The sequence below is a fragment of the Polistes dominula genome, unplaced genomic scaffold, assembly GCF_049000335.1.
Source record: "Polistes dominula isolate Pdom_NZ unplaced genomic scaffold, Pdom_raw_medaka contig_373, whole genome shotgun sequence".
NCBI lineage: Eukaryota > Metazoa > Arthropoda > Insecta > Hymenoptera > Vespidae > Polistes > Polistes dominula.
In genome coordinates, this window is record NW_028300899.1 from 5,292,254 (window position 1) to 5,312,481 (window position 20,228).

Genomic DNA, 20,228 nt, shown 5'->3' on the forward strand with positions numbered 1-20,228 from the left:
ACCCGTGGAGATTCGTGATTCAGTGATCAGTAAAAGCAGGTAAATCGAGAGCAAAACGCGTACCTTGACTCGATCTTTCTCTTCAGAATGAATCTTTCCACGTCCTTCCATTTTTCATCGATTTCAATCTTCTTTGTTTTCATTCAAATGTGGGAAATATTAAACTGTGATAAAGTTCAAATATACTAAAATGTTTACTTACCTTGAAACTTGATAAGATTAAAATTATTTTATCTTTCTAATATCTAAATATGTATAATATATTATTTTTATATTTATTTAAATAATAATTTGAATTTAATTAAATATTTAAATAACATTTTTGGGTTAAAATTTATTTTATGTATTTAATAAAAATAATTTACGAGATATTATTTAGTTCCTTTTTTTCTATATAATTAAATAACTAATTAATTTATTCAAAAAAAAAAAAATAAGGAGGAAATAATTAAAAAGGTGGTGAGAATAATGAAAAGAAATAAAACAACGTTGATTAAACAAAAATATTTATTTTGTTTCTTACTTATTGTTAGGTATTGACTATTAGTCTTTATCGTCTTGAAGGAAACATTTACAATAGAAATATTGTCGAAAAATAAAGAGAAAATAATAACGAAAAGAAAAAGAGAAATAGAAATAGAAACAGAAATAGAAAGGAAATAAATGAAAATGAAATCATACTTTATCAGCAAAGAAAATTCATACACCAAGCAAAAGCAAGAAAAAAAAAACGATATCGACTTTGTAGACAATTTAACTTACTTAAATCTACTATTTACATGTTGACAGATTATAATTCTACTATTTATACACATATATATAATATATTATGTATATATTATATATTACGATCAATTTATTTTGATCGAGTATGCAATTAATTTACACGTGGAACTTTTATCATTTCCTTTTTTGTTTTTTTGCTAAAATGTTTATTCGTACATGATGTTTTTTTATTTCAAACGCACAAAAAAAAAATTACATTAATTGGATGTACAAACAGATAATGAATTAAAAAAAAAAAAAAAATCGTTATTGAATGATTTATTTGTAGTGTGATATACTACGATGATTTGTTTAAATATATACACATTCCTCTATTATTTAATATAAATACATATACATATATATATATATATATATATATATATATATATATATATATAAATATATACATACATATACATACATACATATATATTATATTATATTGTATCGTGTAAAGTATTATAATTGGATCGACTAATTTATTTATACATGTATACATATATTTTGTTTAAAATATCGATTTCCAATGAAAAAATCGATAGAATTTCGATTGTACCGTAATTTATTATTTAATCGAAATAAATTACAAGAGATAGAAGCGTTGTTGCATTATGTAAATTCGCTTCATTCGATCAAGCGTATATTTTATATGTATACAGTAGAACATCCAGTATTATCATCCTAATTTAATAAGGAAACATAACTGTTTTGATAAAAACAATTTTTCTATTGTATAAAATAGTTTATATAAATTGTTATATTTTATATTCAATTAGAAGTACTTCCACTTCATTATTCTTTGGCTCCATCAAAGTTTTATTCGCAAATGAAACTAAAATAATTTTTTTATTTGTTTTTTTTTTCTGTAATCGTAAATCACTCAAAAAATATTATAATCTAACAATTTCAATTAAACTTTCATTACTTTTTTTTTATTATTTATAGAATATTCTATAAATGGTTTTTTTTTAATTTTTTATATTTTTTTTTATTTTTTTTTTTAATTATATTTTATATTCAATAAGAAGTACTTTCACTTCATTATTCTTTGGCACCATCAAAGTTTTATTCGCAAATGAGACTAAAATAATTTTTGTATTTTTTTTTTTATTTCTATAATCGTAAATCACTTAAAAAAATTTTATAATCTAACAATTTCAATTAAACTTTCATTATTTTTTTTTATTATTTATAGAATATTCTATAAATGGATTTTTTTAATTTTTTATATTTTTTTTTATTTTTAATTTTTTTTTATTTTAACACTTATTTTTAATAATGCACGATTCGTTTTTCATAATATCATTAATTGAGAACTATAATTGATATCAATTTCTCAATTGGAGCAATAAAAAAAAAGAAATTCGTACAAAGAATTTAACACATTTTAATTATTAATTTTAATAATAGTAAATAACATGAATAGGAAAATGTATAATCAGTGGTTCCTAAAACGTGTATGTTAATGCACAAATTCGAAATTTAATCAGAGTTAGTTCATGCCAATAACTCAATTGATATTAATTTTTATTTTTGCTGAAACCTGTACAAATAAAACGCATTTTATTTATTTATATTAAACAAGAATTTTTAATTTCTTTTAGATTTTGTTTACAGAACACTTCGAGAAAATTTGGATTCAGCAAAGGATGTTTAGAATAAGAAAAAATTTAGGAACCACTGTTATACATTGTGTTCAAATAAAATTACATTTCAATAATGTTGATCATTCGAATAGAAAAAAAAACCTTTTAAAACACTAGATCGTGAAATACTGGAAGTTCCATTGTACAAAAAGAATGAACACATAATATAAGACCAGAGCCAACCCAATTAGAGTTCAAAAGAATTCTAAAAGGTTTCTTAAAGCATAAACGGTAACGATGAGCTTTTAACTGTCAATGTTAAATCCAAAGGTTTGCCTTTTCTTTTAGTTTCGCCGTTGAGTGAACTATCGCTGTTAGAACTGTCATCTTTGTCGTTAGAATCGTTATCATCGTCATCATCGTTATCCTCGTTTTCCGTAAGATTATTATTAGACCTGGTTGAACTCCGACTAGATCTAATACTAAGATCGATAGGTTCTTTTTGTTCAACAGCTAGTCCACCTATGCAAGGAATGGCAAGTGGAACGTCACCGCCACGTTGAGTACGTAATGCCGTTGCTGGGGTAACCAAATTTGCTTGAGGATAAATAAGTCCTAATGGTGGATAAGAAAAGTAACCACCAGTGGTAAGGGTAACCGTTGCGTTGATTTTTCTAGCTGGAAAATAATGATCGGGCGAAGTTCTCTTGGAATTGGAATAACTCATTGCAGAATTGCATCTTGATTCGCCCTCTTGAAGTCTATCAGTTCCATTATCGTTCGGTGAGCTACCGCAATCACTTGGCGGTTCCGATAAAGTCTTGCAGTTCGATAAGAAAGGTCGGAAAACTTCAGGTACACTACTAGGTACTACTACGTCCGATTGCATATAATTCAATGAATAGTTTGGTGAAGAAGTTGGTTGCACTTGTTGTGGTTGTTGTTGTTGATGATGATGTTGATGCAACTCTTCTTGTTCCTGTTCCTGTGGTGATTTAATATTTCGTCGTTTATTTGGAGAGGATGATAAATCATCATCCCTCGATGGTTCCGATGATGCCCGTTTTTGTTGCTGTTGTTGTTGACCATTAGCATATATCCTATCATTATCCCTTTGCCAATTTAACATATGCAATTGAGCGTGTAAAGCTATGTCATCCGGATGAGGTGACTTGATCTGTTCAGGAAATTGTCTCGGTTGATCTGCAGAATCCTTGGCGTCCTTAGACCCGTAAACAGTGACTGCTGCAGCCTGTTGACCTTGAGGTTGTTGCAAGAATCCCGGAAGGAAGGCAGATCCGAACGGGGATAGGGCGGTCGATGCCACATCGCTGTTCGTGTTAGAATTAGTCCCATTCTGTAGTAGGCAATGGATCTTAAACCAGTTGGAACGTCTCCCGTAACGCGAACCTGACTTGGACATACCAACCATCAGGCACTTCTTCAATCTACAAGCCTTGCATGACGTACGATTTTTCTTATTGATCACGCACTTTCCTCCGTTTTTGCATTCTGAAATGCTACCCAGGTTGTTGTACGTGCGACCGAAGAATGACTGTAATCAGAAATAATACAAATTATTTTAATTTTTTTCTTTCGTATTACATACATTTTGTATGTGTGTGAGAAAGAAAGAGAGAGAGAGAGAGAGAGAAAAAAAACATATTTCTTGTTCTTTGGTAGGGTCGAACCATATAAAGGGTCATGCCAAGATTCTTTCGAATACAAGCCACGCGCTTCTCTACCGGATTAAACGTCAGAGTTTAATGTTACGCGCGTCACGAGAATTAGCATGCCTCCGCGCCTAGAAAGAAAGAAGAAAGAAGAAAGAAGATGGGAAGGAAGAAACGAGGAAGGAGAAGAAGGACGAAAAGGAGGAGTATATACGTGGCGTGGCCGCTCGTAAAGTTAAACGCCTGTCGGCCGACGATAAAACCGCCTCGAAGAAGGAACCTTGCGCACCTTCCAGAGGTGCACCTTAGCGCGCTAGCAAACCCTCTCGCCGCTCGCACGCTCATCGGCCACTAATTTACGACGTGGCTCGTTTTTTTTTCCTCTTCTTCTTTTTTTTCTATCTTTTTCTTTTACCCTTTCGTTTCTTCTTTACTCACTTTTTGCAAGTATCATCCCCCCAACTTCTTACTCTCATTTTAATTCTATCTTGGAATATTTTCTAGAATGATTTTTTATACTCCAATTTTTCTTTGGGGGTTGGGGTTCTATTTTTTACGTTAATGACGATTATAGTCGGCCCAGTTGTTCGTGGTTATAATCGTTGAACGAATTTTAATAAATAATAAGGTTAGAAAATAATCTTTTCTATGTATTTTTTAGATTTTGTCCTAATGGTTATAATGGTCAGATTTAGAAAATTATTTTTATAGAAATATTATTAGATAAAATTAATAATTGGACATTTTTACATCCTAGTACATTTACAAGCGGGAATTTAAAGGGTTAAATTTGTATAACTTTCGTTTTTCTTTTAAACGAAATTGTGTAAATAATTTGAACGAAATCGAATTTGGGTGTCAACCATTTTTTAACATGTACGTCACAGATTTACCATTACTTTCGACGATCATTGCGTGAATGGAATCGAGAGTGTGATTTATATTTTTCGACAATTGAAATCAGTAATACTAAATTGTTCTAGAATTTGTATATGTATCATTCCGAAAAGTGAGATAGAAAAAAAAAACACGAATAAAGAAGAAGTTGTAAAAGATTGAGGAAGGTATTTAAAAGAAAACTGTACGAGACTGTTTAGCATAATCATCCGAGGACCGCACCTTTTTTAAAAGAAGAAGAACAAGAAGAAGAGGAAGCATCTGCTTATGTCGACGATATCTTGTGAATCGTATCGGTGTTGAGTCATAAAGAATGAAAGAAAAAAAAAAGAGAAAGAGAGACAGACACAAAAACACACACACACATACAAACATATTCAAATTCCGGGCTCCACCTGACGAGAGGGGCCCCCACGTGGGCGGCTTTGTAACGGTTCGAAATCCCAAAAGCTCACACACGCGTAGCGGTACGTGTCCCAATTGGGATCTAACCAATCGAACGAGGTTGAATTTGTCGCGTTTCAACAACCTGTATGACCTACATATCGTAGATAAGTAATACCAAATACTATGTTTAACCTATCAACTTGACTATTATAACAAATTACTGACGTGACAAATAATCCCCCTTTCCTTGTCTAAACAACATTAGGTTCTAACTGGTTAAAAAAAAAATAAAAGTCTACGTAATATCATCAAATGATTTTGAAAGATAGAAATAGAAGAAGTAGGATAAAAATGGTAGTGTGGGGATTCTTGCGTAGTCTCAAGCAGCAATAAAAAAATACACAGAAATAAAGGAATGACAGAGAGAGGGGAAGGTAGATGAAGAAAATAGGTGAATGGGGAAGGGGGAAGGTATCTAAAGGTACAACGGGATTCGCTAGAGAAACATATTGCGTAAGAATAAAACCACGCGTGTGTGTCGCCTCGAGTTAACAAGTTTTTGCAAAGTTTTCCCCCGTGGAGTCTAGCGTGTGGACCACATAGAGAGTAGAACAACGCCGAACGGCTCGCGGATTACGATGACAACAACGACGACAAGAGTCTCTTTCTAACTCGGACGTAAAGAACAACAAGTGAATACTGGAAATGTGTTTGCCATTTAAGGTTCATGCGAGAGAGTTAGTTAGGTATCGTATCGTATCGAATCTCAGTTGGCACGTCCGGAATCCTGGATCGATTTGTAGCAACTGCTACTGTAAAGGTAATCGTCGTAGGAGAGAAATCTTTGTCCCTGATCGTGAAAAAGAAAAAAGAAAAAAAAAATACAAACGAGAGTTGACTATATTTGATATACACGAATTTTTGATCCAAATTTTTTTCCTTAAGTTCTTTAAAAGATTCTTCTTAGTGTCGTTTAAATATTCTTGCATAAAAGAGACATTTTATTTATACGAAAATGAACGATGATCTCACGAAGTTTTCCGTTCGCGACTAGCTAACTGTCATGGCAAACAACTAGAAGAAGACGGTCTCGTTTGAGTTTAAAGATGAGTTTCTTTATTCATTCTTTTATTCTTCTTCCTTATATTTTCTCTTGTTAAAAAAAATAATGTTTTATTTGGAAACGTTTGAATCAAGAAGTTTAAGCAATTTATTATTCTTATCCGATTGCATTATAAAAGTAACTCTCTCTCTCTCTTTCTCTTGATCTGTATTATCTTTTCGAAATAGGAAACATTCCGATATGGAATGACACGTGTCACCGAGCCTACAATTTACGATAGTTTAAACCAAACCTAACGTAGGTAGTTAGGTAGATAGGTATAAGTACTTACACTGTACACATACGTACAATTTCCTCGAAAAATAGTTACAAGCAAAAGGCTACGTTTGGGCTTTTCTATATTACTATGGACCGGTACACGTCTCTTTGTAGAAAGAGAGATATACTGTTGAGTACAACATACAAATATATATATATATAAAACTATGTGTAGGTTCTATCGATCGTAGTGGTTAACAGTAAGTCGCTAGAGTAACGTTGACTGCCGTTTCTGGATAGCGGTTACGGTCTTTGCGGAACGTACCTACTCACTTGCGATGTAATCGTGCGTTATAGGCACGATCTCTTTGAGAGGATTCAAGAGAGGACTCCTATACGCATCTTCTATCTCTATTTCTCTCTCTTTCTTGTACTCAAGAAAAGAGGCACCTGTGCTAAGAGGACGACGAGCCTTTTCTCATCTTCGTCACACCCACGCGTTCTGTTAAATCGTTTCGTCTCTCTCTCTTACACGCATATGCTTGTATGCTTCAACGAACAGCTACGAGAGTCTCTTCCTTGGTCCATTTAACCTCTCTCTTTCTATTTCTCTCTTTCTCATCTTCGTCGTAGTCGTAATCCCATAGATCCCTCTCTCGTTCTTCTTCTTATTCTCTTTCTCTTTCTTCTTCTTCTTCTTCTGTACACTCGTGCGCGTATCAACAATCTATATTAAGGACGTGGGAATGTGAAATGGCCTGTCCAGCTATGCCAACGGTGCTATAGGAGTCGCGGTGTGGTCGTGTCGGCTGTCTCACAGTTTCCCTCTCTCTCCTCTCTTCTCTTCCTCTCTCTCTCTCTCTCTCTCTTCCTCTTTCTCTTACTCTTCGTGTCGCGCACGCTTTTGCTCTCGACCTCAACCGTTCACGAATCCCACGGGATGTTACCGTCCTCACCCCCCACCCACCCTTTCTCATACCTTCATATACCTCGATCAATTTTGTTTGATTACTCGAAATTTGTTATTTATAATATTTTATTAATGTTGTTAATTATGAAAATAAATATCTATAATAATTTTAGTATTGATATGTATTGATTAAAAAATATCTTTGTGTAGAAGGTATCCTAAAAATTGTTTTACTGAATCAAGAAATTTAAAATTAATATTTTTATTGAAGTATTTAAAGTTTAGTGACATCGAAGTGAATATCAATATTTTAATTATTGATTTAAATATTATGCAATATAGAATTAAAAAGCAAAGTAACATATAATTAAATTAATAAATTAATAATTTGTCTTTTGATATTTTTAATTTTATTGTAGCACCATTATTTTATTTTAACAGCATTATAATAAATAATTAATGTATATTATACCAAAGAAAATTAAAAATTAAAATGCCATATAGTTACATTAATAAATTAATAATTTGTCTTTTAATAATATTGATTTAATTGTTAAATAAAAGAACAAGTTTTGGAATATATATCATTCTATATGCATACATATATTGATATACATATATTTTCTTAAGTAACATTGCTTGATCATGCATCGATGTCTCTCACAAATCGCAATGTATTATTATTAAATTAATAATTTGTTTTTTAATATAATTGATTCAATTATTAAATAAAAGAACAAGTTTTAGGATTCATCATTCTATGCATGCATATGTATTGATATATATTTACTTAAATAACATCGTTTGATCATGCATCGATGTCTCTCACGATGAGAAAGAAAACGTCTCGCTTGTCCACTCGTTAACATCTCCGGACTTGCGCATTAGCACATGAATGTGCCGTATAACGTGTTTTAACTATATCGACGGCGCTATAGTAAAACGCGTGACCCTGATTCGCGTGCGAAGAGGAAAGACTATGACGACGACTATAAGATGATGATGACGATGATGAAGACGATAGACGAGGACGAATACGAGGACGAAGAAGAGGACGAACTCTTCGAACGTAGTTCACGAACGATCTCTGCGTCATGATCTTGAAGATCATCATTGCTTCCTCCTCCTACTCCTCCTACTCCACCTCCTTTGAGTTTAATCCTCCTTTTGCTAGCTAACTTTCACAGAGTACGACGCACACTCGAACGTTGCTGTACTCGATGTGTGATCTAATTTATGATCTTCTGGTCATCCTACTACTACTACTAGTACTATTATTACTAATACTATTACTAGTACCGATATTTTATTTCTAAGAGAATTATTATATATCTGATTGATTTATTCTTTTCAATTCTTCTTCTTCTTCTTTTTTTTATGAAATAATTATAGAAGACATAAATATTTTGTAGTCATTTGATAAATGATTCCTAAAATTGTTTATTTTCTAAATAATTGTTTCTTAGAAAATAATTTGCAACAAAGGTGTAATGCATTTATTTTTATTATTGTCAATATTCTTTTTGCAATATAATACTTTAATAAAACTCTATTCTTCCACTCTATATATATATATACTTATTTACATATAAGTATAAATCCTTAAATGAAAATGAATATCTAATCCTGAGAATTATTTTGTTACATTGAAATAAACATTTTTTATATTCTATTTTTTTTGTATATAAAGTGATAACAAATTATTAATATGTTTTGAAGTAATTTGCAAGTGAAGTGTCATTTATCAAACAATGTACAATGTTTGATAAATGTTATAAACATTAATTAATTTTTTGATTTATTATAGGAAGAGATAGAATTTTCTTATCGTAAATTATTAACTATAATTATCATAATTATTGTTATAGTAATGATTTGATAAATTATTATTATTTTTATTATTATTATTATTATTATTATTATCATTATTATTATTATTATTATTATTATTATTATTATTATTATTTACTTTAAGTATACATCCTTACACATCTGTGTAAAGGATTCCGCGTCTAATAATAATCAATTGAATCAGTATTAACGATCCACACCTTCGATCTTTCAATCCATTACGACTTTCCTCTTTGAAGAAGTAAATTAGCATAGCTCGTTAACTATTTATTCGTTCCAGGAAAGGAATGATGTACTTTGCCCGTAACACCGTGGTCACCTGAAAGATCCGGTGTCTCTTAAGATTTTTCACTTTTTTTTTATTCTTAACTTCTAGTTCTTTTTTTTCTTCTACGCATATTCATTCCTTTTAAATTTTACGATGAAAAAAAAATTCTCTCATCCATCGTAGTATTCTACGAAGTGTGTGTGTGTGTACGAAAGTGATACAAGTGCAAGCGAGTTTAGTTTTGGCTAGTATCCAAGAAAATCAACTATAAAAACGAAGCAAACAGACGCTGTTTTGCGAAAGGAACAACTGTGAGGAGGAACAGGGGGAGGAGAAGAAGGAGGAGGAGGAGGATAGAAGAGTGTAGTAACAGCTACTACTTGGTTGCTATACTTGAAGTAAACCGTGCAATGTACGTGCAATGACGTCATTGAAAAACGACGCAAACCTTGGAAGAGTTAGGTGCATTTTGCATGCAAAACGTAACGCCAAGATCACTCTCGTTTTCATTTCTAAGCGATTTTCAAGAGAATTTCAACTCTACGCAGTAACGTGGTTAAACTCATCTATTTTACTTTTGTATATGTTTAATTCTTATTCTTTTTATTCTTCTTTGAAAGAAGCCGAGTTTAAAGAAGAAGTAGAAGTAGAAGATAAGAAAGAACCACGAAGAGAGAGACTTAAAACCACGACGAAGAAAATCTGCTTACGGATTTACGACATCTTAAATAACGCGTGGCATCGGCACGGTTATTTCTCGTGCAGAATCGAATTTCCTGCATCGGCTGACACGAAATGCTTCCACGTCGCACAATATCGCGACGATTGAATTGCAGATCTTCGTCGTCGTCTTCTTCGTAGTCGTCGTCGTCGTCGTCGTCTTCTTCTTCGTCCTTCTCGTACGAGTCGACAGTTCCTAACAGTAGGAACAATGAACGACGGTTATTGTATGCTGATTCTCTCTCTTACTCTTTCTTTCTTCCTTTCTTTCTTCTTTCCTTTTTTTTTTCTTTCTTTCTCTTTTCCCCCATCGTGGTTTTGAAAGTACGTTTCTCCCGATGTTGCACACCGCGGTAATAAAAATTTCAATGTTGCTACCTGACTCGGTCCCAAAACTACGAAGCTTTGATTTTCACCCATCGTGAAAGCTGTTCATTCGGTTACTTGGGAGGGGGGAGGAGGTCTTTGAACCTATATATAATACTTATGATAATAACACTAATATTATATACATAAAATTTTTTTATAGCCAATCAATGTGTTCAATTCATTAAACCAATTTTATAATTTATAAATAATGTCGTGGGAAGAAATAATATTCGTACTTAAGTTAGTAAAAAAATTTCTATTTTATTTCGAACAAATAGAATTTACTGAACAGTAAAAGAACAGTAGGAACGAATGAGAAGAAGAAGAAGTAGAAGAAAAGGGACAGTCGTTGACGGTAGAGAGTCTTTACGGTTGGAAGCCGGCAAGATCGTACGTCAGAAATTTTTTTTCCCAACCAACTCGGATATGGCTTCCGAGGATTTGTCAGGGTGAGCTATTTGCTTGCTATTTTGTAGTCTATCTATCCCCTTACGATCTTTGCACGCCGCCGAAGAAATAAAATAAGAAGAAGAAGAAGAAGAAGAAATGGTAAAAAAAGAAAATAGAAGAGAGGGTGGGAAGGGGGAGATTTAAAAGACATGAGCTGTTATCCTTCGGCATTACTTTTATCCTAAACGTCCATCCTAGACGACGTAGTACCTTCTAGTATTGGAGTGATCAGTCCTACCGCGGATCCGACGTCGGATAGACGAGAACCTAACGATTGACGCACGTGAACGATTCACGCTACCAATAGAGAAAGAAAAACAGAGAGAGAAAACTTCTACGATCTTCGGAGGGCTACATTACGAGCTATTCGAGGACAAGAGACGTTTTAACGGGGAGGGTTGGATCGATAAAGAGAAAATAAAGAGAAACAGTAGTAGAAGAAACGCGTGAGAAAATGCACCCAACTTAAAATACCCATACACATACACACAAATATATATATTATAATATCATACAAATAAGTTTATTATATTTCATTTTTAATTTATTAATATTTATTTTTATAATATTATAAATTTTAATAAATATAAAAAATTTATAATATTATAAAAATATATATATTATAATTAATCCTAATATAAATATAATATAATATAATAAATATAATAAATATATTCCAAACTTGATATTTTCTCTTTCATTAAAAATTCATTTAACCAGCAATGACTTGAAATAAACTTCATTTAGTGATTTTTGATTGAGAACATTAAACAATCCTATATACAGTCGTTAAGTATATAGAATCTAGTCTTCAAATAAAAATCAATACCTACCTAAATTTAATCGATCTCGATCAAAAGATCGATAGAAATCGAGTTCTCGTTGGTGAACGCGGGTAGTAGTAGTCGTCGGGTGGGAAAGAGCGCAAAATGTCGAAGTAAGCTGGCTAACATAAATCGAGTTGAGTTCAAAGCGGGCCTCCTCTCTTAAGAACATTTATATATATAAACGTATTTATAAATGTACTGACTTCCAAAACGTAACCAACGTAAGTGTAATATACATACGCACACACCTATATTTATATAAACGTACTTACAAACGTACAGGACTTACAGAACGTAACCAACGTAAGTGTAATACATATATATATATATATATATATATATATATATATATATATATATTATTCAGAAGTGTAAGAACGGATCGTCGTTCTATTGAATCGCTACCGTGTGCGTTTCGCAACGCATAATCTACGATCGGGTCGTCCTGCCTACGTCCTCGATATTATCGCCGAGAAAAGAGTAGTAGTAGCAATAGTAGTAGTAGTAGTAGTAATAGTAATAATAATAATAGTAGTAGTAGTAGTAGTAGTAGTAGTAGTAGTAGTAGTAGGAGCAAACGTTTGAGCTCAGGCAAAACCGAAGACCCGCATTGTGATTCGTGGCACGCGAAAGGAGGAGAGACACTTCCAACGCAGCGCGCGTCCAACTTCCACAGCACGGACCTTTTTATCCTCCCCCTTTTCCCCCTACACCTTTTTCCCTCTCCTCCTCCTCCTCCTCCTACTCCTATTATTTCTCCTCTTCATCGTCTTGTAGTTCTTCTCTTCGAGAGAAAACGTTATCTTTGCAGAGTCTACTACAGTCTAGACGACTATCGTCATTGATCGAGAGAGAAAGAGAGAGAAAAGAAGAGAGAGAGAGAGAGAGAGATAAACTTTCAAACATTCGAATATGTTGTACTTCGTTTGAAAACGTTACTTGAATTGTTAAAATCATACGATACGATTAAATTATTTGACATTTTTCGTTTTTCTTTGTCAGTTACTTGTCCCATGCTTTTTTGATTTCTGGTATAGGGTTTTTTTATTCTTATGTATTTTTTAGAATTTATTTACGAATTAATATAGGTTTTGATTTAGGTTTAATAGGTTTAATTGGTTTTTAGTTATATTATAATATAATTTTAAAAAATATATATTTGTTATATTATCATATAAAAATTATATATATTTTAATACAAAAATTATATATATAAAATATAAAAATATTTGTTGTTATTAAAATATAAAATATATATTATAATAATATATAATAAATAACGTAATAATGTATAATTATAAATATATTATAATTGTGGAATTTATTTAAGAATAACTTAATAGAATGATTTATATTTTAGGTTTATTATAAATATATTTAATTTCCTTTTTTTAGTTAATTCGAACCAATAAGAAATGCCTTTTGTATTTCACTTTAGAAACGATATCGTTACGTAAAAAAATAATAAATATAAAATAAAAATAATTTAAAACAAATAAGACAAACAAACTAACTAAAGAAATAATGGAATAACCGAATCAAATAAGTTAGAGAAATGCTTGTTTATTTACGTGGTTATCCGCGAGAAAGACCTATAAGTCTGATCCCACTACTAGTAGTAGTAGTGTGTTCTTCCTATTATTCTATTCTTCTTCCTTCTTGGTGAAAGCCAACAACGATCGTGTTGTCGGCTAGAGAGTCTTCCTAATAAACCCGATTACGACGTAACACTCGCGTGGTGGATCGCATCGCGACGAAACTTTCGCGGGGTTAAAGGTAATATTCTCGCTGTATAATACCATTCGAAATACTATTATGGTAACGTTCATTGTTTAGATGTTTTCTCTCTTTAAGGTTCCTTATAATATAACGTTTTAACATTTTCCGACAATTTAATCTTAGGTTAATGCTAATGTAAATTATTATCCATCATTTTGTTTTAACTTTCAATCATTAATTTAATATTTCTAATGAAGTTATCTAACATTCATTTATACATTTATTTTTTCTTATCAAAGTTACGTTAATTATTTAGAAATTAAAACATTTAATATTTTTTTGACAATGTAATTTAAAATATTAATTTATAATTTGTTTTATTTTATTAAATATTTTGTTATATTTTATTTGTATATTTGATATTTAATATATTTGTTTTATTTTATTGATTTAATATTTTTAACACAAAACTTATTTAAGATAATATTTTAAATGTTACTCATAGTATTTTCATTTTTACTTTTAAGTCGTCACCCTAACTAACCATTCACTGTTAAATCCTATAAACATTTGTCATAATATCTAATAAAGTGTCTCTTATAACACAATATTATTTAAAAAAAAAAATATTAGTCAAGTCTTTGAATGAAATTGCTATGAGAGTTGAAGAAAATTGGCCGTAAATCGAGGACATGATTGCGAAATGCGATCGTTTCGAAGAGATCGACCGCATTTGCGTTAGACGCGAGGTCGCGACGCGTTGCACGATTGAAGTCGGTTGTCTTTGGGTTGCGCAGGATGGTCTTGGCCGAATGTTAAAGACCAATCTTCAAGGGCATAACGATTCGTTTCTCGATCTCGTCCATCGATCACGTCTAAGGCGTGAACTGGGCCACCTGGTACGTGTACGCATCTTCTTTTTTCAGTTACGCATCATCATACCTTTATAATACATTCTATAGAAAATGTTAAATTAAAATAACCATCCTATAACACGGATGATATGTGAAATCGTGTTATATGAAACCTAGAATTAATTATTTAAAAGTAATTTAATTTTTAAATATATGTTAAATAAAAATCATGTTATCCAGTATCGTACAAAGATTTTTGTTCTACAATGTTCATATCATTTTATTGGATACCGTGTTGTAGGAGGGCTACCTGTATTTGAAAGTATGATAAAACACAAGATACGTTTAGATAGTAGAATCTCAATAGATCCTTTCATAGATCAAAGATAATATTATGATACTCGTAAAACGAGTGAACTCGATTTGGGTCCAAAAGGAAACGGCAATCGGCAAACAGTACGACGACTTGGGGTTGGGCGTTTCCGTCAAAGAGCAACCTCGTAAATCCAAAACAATTTATACGATCATTCTGTGTGATAATATATGTGTTTCTTTTTTTTTCTTTCTATCTGTAGTCTTTCGCGGTTAAAACGTTTTCTCGGGTTCGCCAAATTCGTCTTGGTGTGTCCGATCTTCCGTGCTGATCGAGAACGCGCATTTACTACTACTACTACGTGACAACCATAAACGTGTTCTTAGTACTTTTAACAGCGAAAGTGACTTCTTTGGTTGTGCTTTTAAAAGAACTCTAAAGATAAATAACCAAAAGAAAGAAGAAAAAAAAATTATTCAAGAAGGGGAACTGGCAGGCAAGTACGATCGTAATCTAATGCTAGGAATAAAATCGTAAGAAAAATTTATCCGTTTACCGAGATGTATTTTTTTTCTTATCATCTAATAAAATGAAGAAGAAGAAAAAAAGAGAGAAGGAGGAGGAGGAGGTGGAAAAAGAAAAATAGTTGAGTAAATCGATTCGATCGGAGTAAAAAAAAAAGTAGTAAGGATTTGAACGTGATATCACGTGCATTACCGGGATCGGATTATTCCGATTCCACAAGCAAGTTTTGCGAGATATCCGGCGGTGTGTTGTTGCTGGTCGGGTTCCTATCGTGGAATCTATTTGCAGCACCGGCATTTAAATGGCCGGCAATTAGGGAACGTAATAGCGGCAGTTAAGAAGCGCGTCGCGCCACCAAGTTGGTAACTAAACCGATTCAACAGCAATGCACTCTGTGTATATATGCGTACCATAGAAAGAAGAGATACGTGTAGATGAAAGAAAGAGAAAAAAGATAAATATAAATGAAAAGAAAGGTTGAGAGAAAGAGATAGAAAAGATAGAACGTGAAAGAAGTAAAAGAAAACTACTACTACTACTACTACTACTACTACCACTACTACTACTACTATTACTAATACTATTACTACTACTACTACTATTTCTCTCGGATTCTTGTCGTGTGTTAACACGCGCCACCTTATACCCCGAGCCTAATGTCACTTTATGAGAGAGCTAATTGTACGGGGAAAGATATCGCGAAGAGATTGGGTCCATAATCGAGTTTACGGCGCTCTTAGCGCGAGTACACTCATCAGAGACGACTTATCCCGCTTGCCATCTTCGAACTAACCGACCTTCCCCTTGGCTATTTGCCGACTTTGCGACTTCCACCGTCTCATTCTTTTAATTCCTTTTTTTTATGCTTCTTCTTCATATTTTTCTTAGCGAAATTTGAGTAGCTGTTTAGATATTTGTCTCTTCATTTTGTTGGATTTTATTACACGTTTAATTATTCATATATATATATGTTATATATGTTCTTGTAATTATGACTGTGGATTAATTGTACGTCATGTAATTGGAAATTATTAATTTGTTTTAATGATATGAATTAAAATAGTGTTTAGTAGATGAAATAAATTAGAAAATAAATTCTTTTTTTTAGTAATTTTAGATTCATTTGTCAGGTGACTTTCGTAATTAGAGTCACGTATGTTTGCATATGGTAATAAGTAATATATTTATTTTATTATTTTCCTTTTTATGGGTTCGAAGTACAATACTTTTCTATTGAACAATATCTCGTTTACTATATTATTATTATATAATAGTATTTATTTTATATATTATATATATTATTATATGTAATCTCATACAGAATATCTCTTATTGACAAATAACATAATTTTTCTAATAACTACATTATGTTTATATATTATATTTATATTTTATTTATATTTTATTATATATATATATATATATATATATAAGTATATTATATTAATATATAGTTAATAACTATAACTAATACAACTATATATACAAATATAACATATTATAATACTACATATAATATATATTTAATAACTATAACTAATAAAACTATATATAATATATACAACCTTGTCTTTTAGATCAATACTATTAGATATTTTATTAACAAAAAATATAATTATTATTGTAACTTTTTTCAGAAAAATTACTATCAATTTTTTTATATTTTACTCCCACAGATTTTTCAAGAAAACAAAAGCATATATGCAACATATATATATATATATATATACATCAAACTTTTATGTGTACTGATTTTTGTCTCTGAATATCTTTTAAACGCTTAATTTAGTCACCAAAAACTAAGATACCATTTTTATAGAGCAGTTAATTTCCTACAAAAATTTGTATTGTGCACTTTTTATTAGTCATTTATTGTCGAGTTATAAAATTCATAAACAAAAATGAAATTTGTCTAAAAATCATCAAATTTAAATCTTCAATATCATTCAAATGGTGAGGTTTACGGAAAAAATATAAGATACCTTTTCTGTAGAGCATTAAATTTCCTACAAAATTCGTCTATAACATTTTTCTGTACAATCAATAAATAATGAGGTATGAATTTTAATCTATTAGACTGAAAAAAAAAAATAAAAAACTGCGATGCGGAGGATCTTCCTATTAAAATTAAGAGCTCATATTTGGTGAGAATTGTTTTAAGGTTTCTAGCAACCCATTTTTCCGTGGCACTTGAAAAAAAAAATAAGTCATTTTTTTGACCTACCCTAATATATATATATATATATATATATATATATATATATATATATATATATATATATATATATTATCATTTAGATTAATATCACTTATTCCCTTTCCCTTATCGTCTAACATAATACGAATGCAAACGTAAGTTGGTTTACCTACTAGTTTCGACGTTCCCCAAGTGTTTGCGTAATCATTAGAAGTTGGTACCTGAATCGATAGCCAAGGTACGCACGATTCACGATTACGACGACAATTACGAACTAAACTATTACGAGTTTGGCGCTTATGCGAGTTAAGTTTAGTAGCTCGTAACCAAAAAAAGAAAAGTCGAGTATTGGAGCCGGGTATAGAACGAATTCTTTGAGAAAGAAGGTGGACATTAAAAGCTTACCTACCTAACACTGTCGTTACATTTACTCGTGAAGAAATGAGACTATTCCTAGTGTAAAGTTGGTATATTTTTACTAGAACTAGACCAAGAATAACACTAACGCGTGTTTTAAATCAATGACGTAAAATTACGTGTGTAATGGATAAAAAGAATGAAAGAGAGAGAGAAAAAAGGGGAGGAATGAAGTTTAAAAAAAAAAAAATAAAAAAAAAAACGAGAGGAACGAACGAACGAACCAGTCTACTAATCTGTGGTTCGTGACGAGAAATCCTAATCAGACTCGAGGAAATTGCCGGTCTTGTGTCGTTCCAAGTGCGTCGCCTTGTTCTTCTTTAGAAAAATCCGATCGATCTATCGATCTATCGATTCTGATTTACGGATCAAAGGTATTCGAACGTGTACTATATATATTATAGTTTCTATTAAAATACGAGAACAAATTTTTTCTATGATCCTAACTATCCTAATCTTTTATTACTAGATTAATATTGGTATAATTATTCTTTCTTTTTTAATGTTTAAAATTATTATATTAAATACAATATAAATTATTTTATTGATAAATTAATAAATTAAATATTTTTTTCAATTATTTTATTTTAATTTAATTATTAGTGATATACATATATAAAAATAATTTAAATATCTATCGTAAAAATATAATTTAACGTTATTTATTTTAACGATAATGTTATGGTTTTCTCCAATAAAATTAAAAAAATATATATAAAATAAATATAATAAAAATATACAATATATAATAAATATAATACAAAAAAAGAATAAAATAAAAAAAAATAAGAAAAATAGGGAATCTTGTAGAAAGGTTAAGAATAATTTCAGACTGTAGAAATCGTAAAGTATCGTCTCGTCTTAACGGAAGTTTAGCGTTCCAGTAACTAAGTGCTTTTTCGAATCGTCTGCGACCGGAAATGTCGTTAAACTACATCGAATTTACTCGTAGAAGGTATAGAAATCTCTTCTAACCGAAACACAAAACGCATACCGTAATAAATAGAAGAAAAGTTTACTTGGGTGAAAAATAAAAAAATAAAACAAAAAGTATTTTCGGTCATTCCGTTAGTTTTTGCCATTATACACAATGAACAACGAGCCAATGAACGTAGACTACTTTGAACGAAGAACGTATACGAAAGCCTTTTGTAGCATCTTTTGACGTCCTCGAAGGAAGGAAAAGAGTCTCGCGACCTCATTGTCAAACGATGAATAACCGAAGCACCTTCTGAATCATTCCAGGCCTTTTTTTTATTTTATTTTTTTACGACCCACAGAAAATGAGAGAGAGAGAGAGAGTACAAAGTCAAATTTTACAGTCTCCTGCATAATTCGCACCACGAAAAAACAATGGACAGGGTTCACCTTTATTTGCATGATAAACGCGATTTCGAATGTATACACTTACATTGGAGTCTAAAAAAGAATGAGAGAGAGAGAAAGAGAGAGAATGAAAATGATTCTTTTACGAATTGGTGCAGGAGGGCTATTCGCACGCGTTAATATTCATACGAACCCTGACTGTTTGTGGTGTCTCCTCTTTTTCTCTCATTCGTTCTCGTTCTTTCGGCCTTCGGACGACCTGGCTTTCGTTTATTTTAACGCACCTGAGAAAGAAAGAAAAAAAAAAGAAAAGAGAGAGAAAGAAAGAGTGGACGAACGTGGAATTCGAACGCCACCCGAAAACGACGACACTCGGCCTCGAAACAGGGACGGACACCTAAAGTCGTTTTTCATTCCTCTAAAACTTTTTTTAATCTCTCATCTTATAATATATTCAAAAATATAAACAATTATAATAAGAATTTAAAAAATAATAATAATAATAATTAGATACACCCATTTCTCTTTACCACCAATTTGGATGACATTTTTTTTTTTTTAAGAAAACTTTGAAGAAATTTATCATTTGATAAAAGGTTTGGCAAAAGGTGAACAATTTGATATAATAGTTGATTAAAATATAGAATAATTTTTGGTATTTTACATTAATCCGCCCCTGTTGAAGAAGATCCTAAGGTAGGATCATATTTTCAGTGTTTTGGAGTACATTTAGAGAAACGGGAGTCGCGTTCTTCCTCATGGCACCAAAAATGGAAGAAGACACCGGAGGGAAAGATCCAGAGCGTGCGTCGGAGAGTCCAAACAGGAGGAGACGACGACGACGTGGCCA

At 31.5% G+C, this 20,228-nt stretch overlaps 1 protein-coding gene across 2 annotated transcripts in view; it reads right to left on the reverse strand.

Annotated features, from left to right (window-relative positions):
• Positions 1-1,222: 1,222 nt before the first annotated feature.
• The window catches only part of LOC107065314 (uncharacterized), a 36,159-nt gene continuing 17,153 nt past the window's right edge, over positions 1,223-20,228 (reverse strand). For both annotated transcript variants that reach the window (XM_015318914.2, XM_015318906.2), the window contains one exon: positions 1,223-3,909. In XM_015318914.2, the coding sequence (XP_015174400.1) occupies positions 2,632-3,909 (1,278 nt within the window). In that variant the 3' untranslated portion in view covers positions 1,223-2,631. The remainder of the gene's footprint in view (positions 3,910-20,228) is intronic.